At 35.8% G+C, this 3,316-nt stretch overlaps 1 protein-coding gene across 1 annotated transcript; it reads right to left on the bottom strand.

Moving 5' to 3' along the window:
* Window positions 1-375: 375 nt before the first annotated feature.
* Window positions 376-780, bottom strand: LOC102842396 (15 kDa interferon-responsive protein-like). The gene has a single exon (XM_006869874.1). The coding sequence runs from the start codon at window positions 778-780 to the stop codon at window positions 376-378; it is 405 nt and encodes a 134-aa protein (XP_006869936.1).
* Window positions 781-3,316: the final 2,536 nt, after the last annotated feature.

Below are 3,316 nucleotides of genomic sequence, written 5' to 3'. Positions count from 1 at the left end.
GAAGTGCAAAATGTCTAGTTGTTTTACTAGAATAATCTAGGACCCAGTTACAGTAAGGATGCGCTTCCATAAAACTTACCAATAGAAATATCATTACAGAACCTCTCTCTAGGATTAACTTGTCACATATCAATAATGAGGCTATAGAAACTTCTAGGATGGGGTACACTACATCATTTCTAAGGATCAAGATTCATTTGGTTCTAGAAGAACAGTTTGGCTAGAATACTGACTTAACTCATGCTGAACAAAATATGCCTAGGCCATGGAAGCAGATCCAAAGTAGTGACAGTGTGGGTCATATTCAGAAATGAGTTCTTCAATCTCCCTTGAGGTACCAGCACAAAACCCTCTGAAGCTTCCATGACTTTTACTTTAAAAAGTTATTTGCTTTGACCAAGTTTTTTTGTTTAAAGTTTTATCTGTTCTGGTCAAGATTAGCTGCAGTGCAGGGTTAAAACCAGCTAGTCTGGAGTCATGGATCCTTTTTCTAATGAGGGGTGGACCCACAGGAAATGGGTGGCAAGCTTTTTCAAAGGTCCATGTGGTAAGATTCTGGGGAGCCCACTCAAGTAGGAAAGACCAAGTAAGAACAATGTTTCTATTAGAAGAATTATTGGGATAACACTCAGGGCAGTAATTAGCTCTGTTAATACGATCTAAGAAGATATGGTAATATTCATTTTCAATAAGTTTGGTATGGTACAACCAATGGCCTAGTTCTAAACTAGGGAACCACTGTTGTCCACAGTCAGGACAATGTGCATTATCTGAGAACATCTGGGCCTAGAAAGGTAACACACAGGAAGCAATGTAACAGTAAGAGGCAACAGTGGCAAAAAGGGGCACCCAAATAACTAGTCCTGTTACAGGTTGTGTTTAGTAATTTCTTAGTCCAACCCACATTAATTTAGGAGAGCGTTAAATTTGGCTTACACCTTCATGCAATTCTTCAAGATTTTGTTGTCTACTTTTCACTCAATTGCAACTCAGTCTCTGAATTCAGGGACCCGATGCAGTCTAGAATGTTATCACTCACTTACTAGCAACACAGGTATCAAGAGTATCTCCTTCAAATCCCAGCTTCTCAAGAAAAGACAGGGCTCTAAATACAAATTAGTTTTCTTTGCATGTTATCAATTGGTGGTGGTGTCACACAGAGGCACTTGGATTACTCTGCTTTGCTGTTAAGGCTAATGTATCTACTTGGTGAAATAAAGGAAATGACTGAATGCAAAAATTCATTTGATTTTACTATTTTTATCCTATCTAACATTTACAATTCATTTTCCCTTATTGCTTAATTTTTTAAAATTGTTATTACTATATGTAAGTTCTTATTATATTTTTAAACCAAACCCATTGCCAATGAATAAATTCTGACTCAGAGTGACCCTATAGGACACAGTTAAACTTCCCCAAAGGGTTTTCAAATCTGTAATTTTTATGGAAGCAGACTGTCCCATCTTTCTCCTGGAAGTTGCTGATTGATTCAAACTTCCCACCTTTCACTTATCAGCCAATTACTGAACCATTGTGCCAACAGGGTTCTTTTAGATCTTACTGCTTTATTAAGTTGAAATTTCTTGTATGTAGTTATCTTCTTTTTCTACAAATTATTATACTTCCTCCATTAAGAGGCTCACTTTGACTTATAGTCAGACTCCTCCTGATAAAGCATGACATTTTTACAATACATGCTCCCTCCTTCCTCCTGTCTCAAGTTTTGCTGAGAAAATTTAGTACTTTTAGCTCCAGTTTTCCTTGCAGTAGGCATCTTCGATTTCAGTCTTATTTATTCTGTTCACATCCACAGACACTCATCATTTTCTGTTGGAATTAACTATATAGATTGCAAGATTTATTGCTCACCACAGTTTCCTTTCTACTTCATCTTCTGATATCTTTAGGTCCCTGTTCTGATTCATTTGTTTTGCAGAGTCCTTTCCCTAATATTTTACATAGAGGTCATGCTTGGTGATGTATTCTCGGAATCCTTGCATACCTTCAAATATCTTTCTTTTACCATGACAGGTAAATTAGACCTCTGAAGGTTTTAAGATTCTTACATCGCAATTCTTTTCATTTAGTGGTCTATATTCCACCACCTTGTAGCCTGATAAAGTCCACAACCAGAAATGTATTTCATAGAAATAAAAGCACCAATAGATGAACATACATGCATGAATATGTTACCTGTGGAATTGTTTACAAGAGTGGGGAGGAAACTGGGAGTAATATGAATACTTAACCATCTAGGATTTGGTGGGTAAATTATGGTGTATATAAACAATGACATATTATACACAATTCTATTATGCACAATTTTAAAATAATGAAATAAATTTCCACTGGTGCACTTGGAAGGATTTCAGTTATGCCTGAAAATTGTTTAAAAAAGAGGAACTTGTATAACTTCATTATTGTAAAGCAGTGACAAATGTGTCTTGTGTATTCTCTGTGTTTTATGACTAAATGGTTATTAAATAAGCATAGAAAGAATTAAGGAAAATTCAGTAGGCTACTAATATGTGTTAGCTGGGGTATGAGAGGGGGATTTGGAGCAAAGAAGGAAAGATTTATTATATGAAAATGAATAAATAATACAAATGTGTGATGATGAAACCAGTATATACAATATCATTATGTGTGGATATTTTCATGTTTGTACTTCACTGTGAGGCTATATGCACATTTACATATGAATATGAAAGGAGAGGCCAAAATGGTTATGGTGATCTCCATGGGGATTGGAAGGAATGTTTATGGTGATCTTCATGGATATTGGAAGGAATGTTTATGGTGGTCTCCAGGGGAATTGGAATTTCGGGTGACTTTTACCCTTTTCCTTTTATTAGCACAGTCTCTTTAACATATAAAATGAATATTGTGTATGTAATTCAATATGGACAATAAGACATTTTACTCTTGCTAAAGGAAAGAAAATCATCAAATTAAATTATGAAAGTATTATGTATATTTTGTTGTAGTTAGATGTCCTCGAGTCAGTTCTGACTCAAGTGACACTGTATAGGGATTCTAAGGAGTGGCAGATGAACTTGAACCACCAACCTTGCTGTACAAAACAATTTTGCAGTCCAGAGCTTCAACCCACAGTGCCACACCCAGGAATATATGATATCCCATGTGAATAAAGTTTTACTAAAGGTAATACAGAAATAGCTGCAAGCATATATTGACAGAGAACTTCCAGGAATTTAAGCTGATTCAGAAGAGGCTGTGGAATGGATATCATTGCTGTTGTCCAATGGATTTTGGCTGAAAGCAGAGAATACCAGAAAGATGTTTACCTGTG

Source organism: Chrysochloris asiatica, unplaced genomic scaffold (assembly GCF_000296735.1).
Source record: "Chrysochloris asiatica unplaced genomic scaffold, ChrAsi1.0 scaffold00136, whole genome shotgun sequence".
In the NCBI taxonomy this organism is placed as follows: domain Eukaryota; kingdom Metazoa; phylum Chordata; class Mammalia; order Afrosoricida; family Chrysochloridae; genus Chrysochloris; species Chrysochloris asiatica.
Note: the sequence above shows the minus strand (reverse complement) of the source record. Positions and strands in the feature narration are given on the sequence as shown.

Excerpts from the sequence above, each read along its gene's own strand:
- LOC102842396 (XM_006869874.1), bottom strand. The coding sequence starts at position 780 with ATGTTCTCAGATAATGCACATTGTCCTGACTGTGGACAACAGTGGTTC.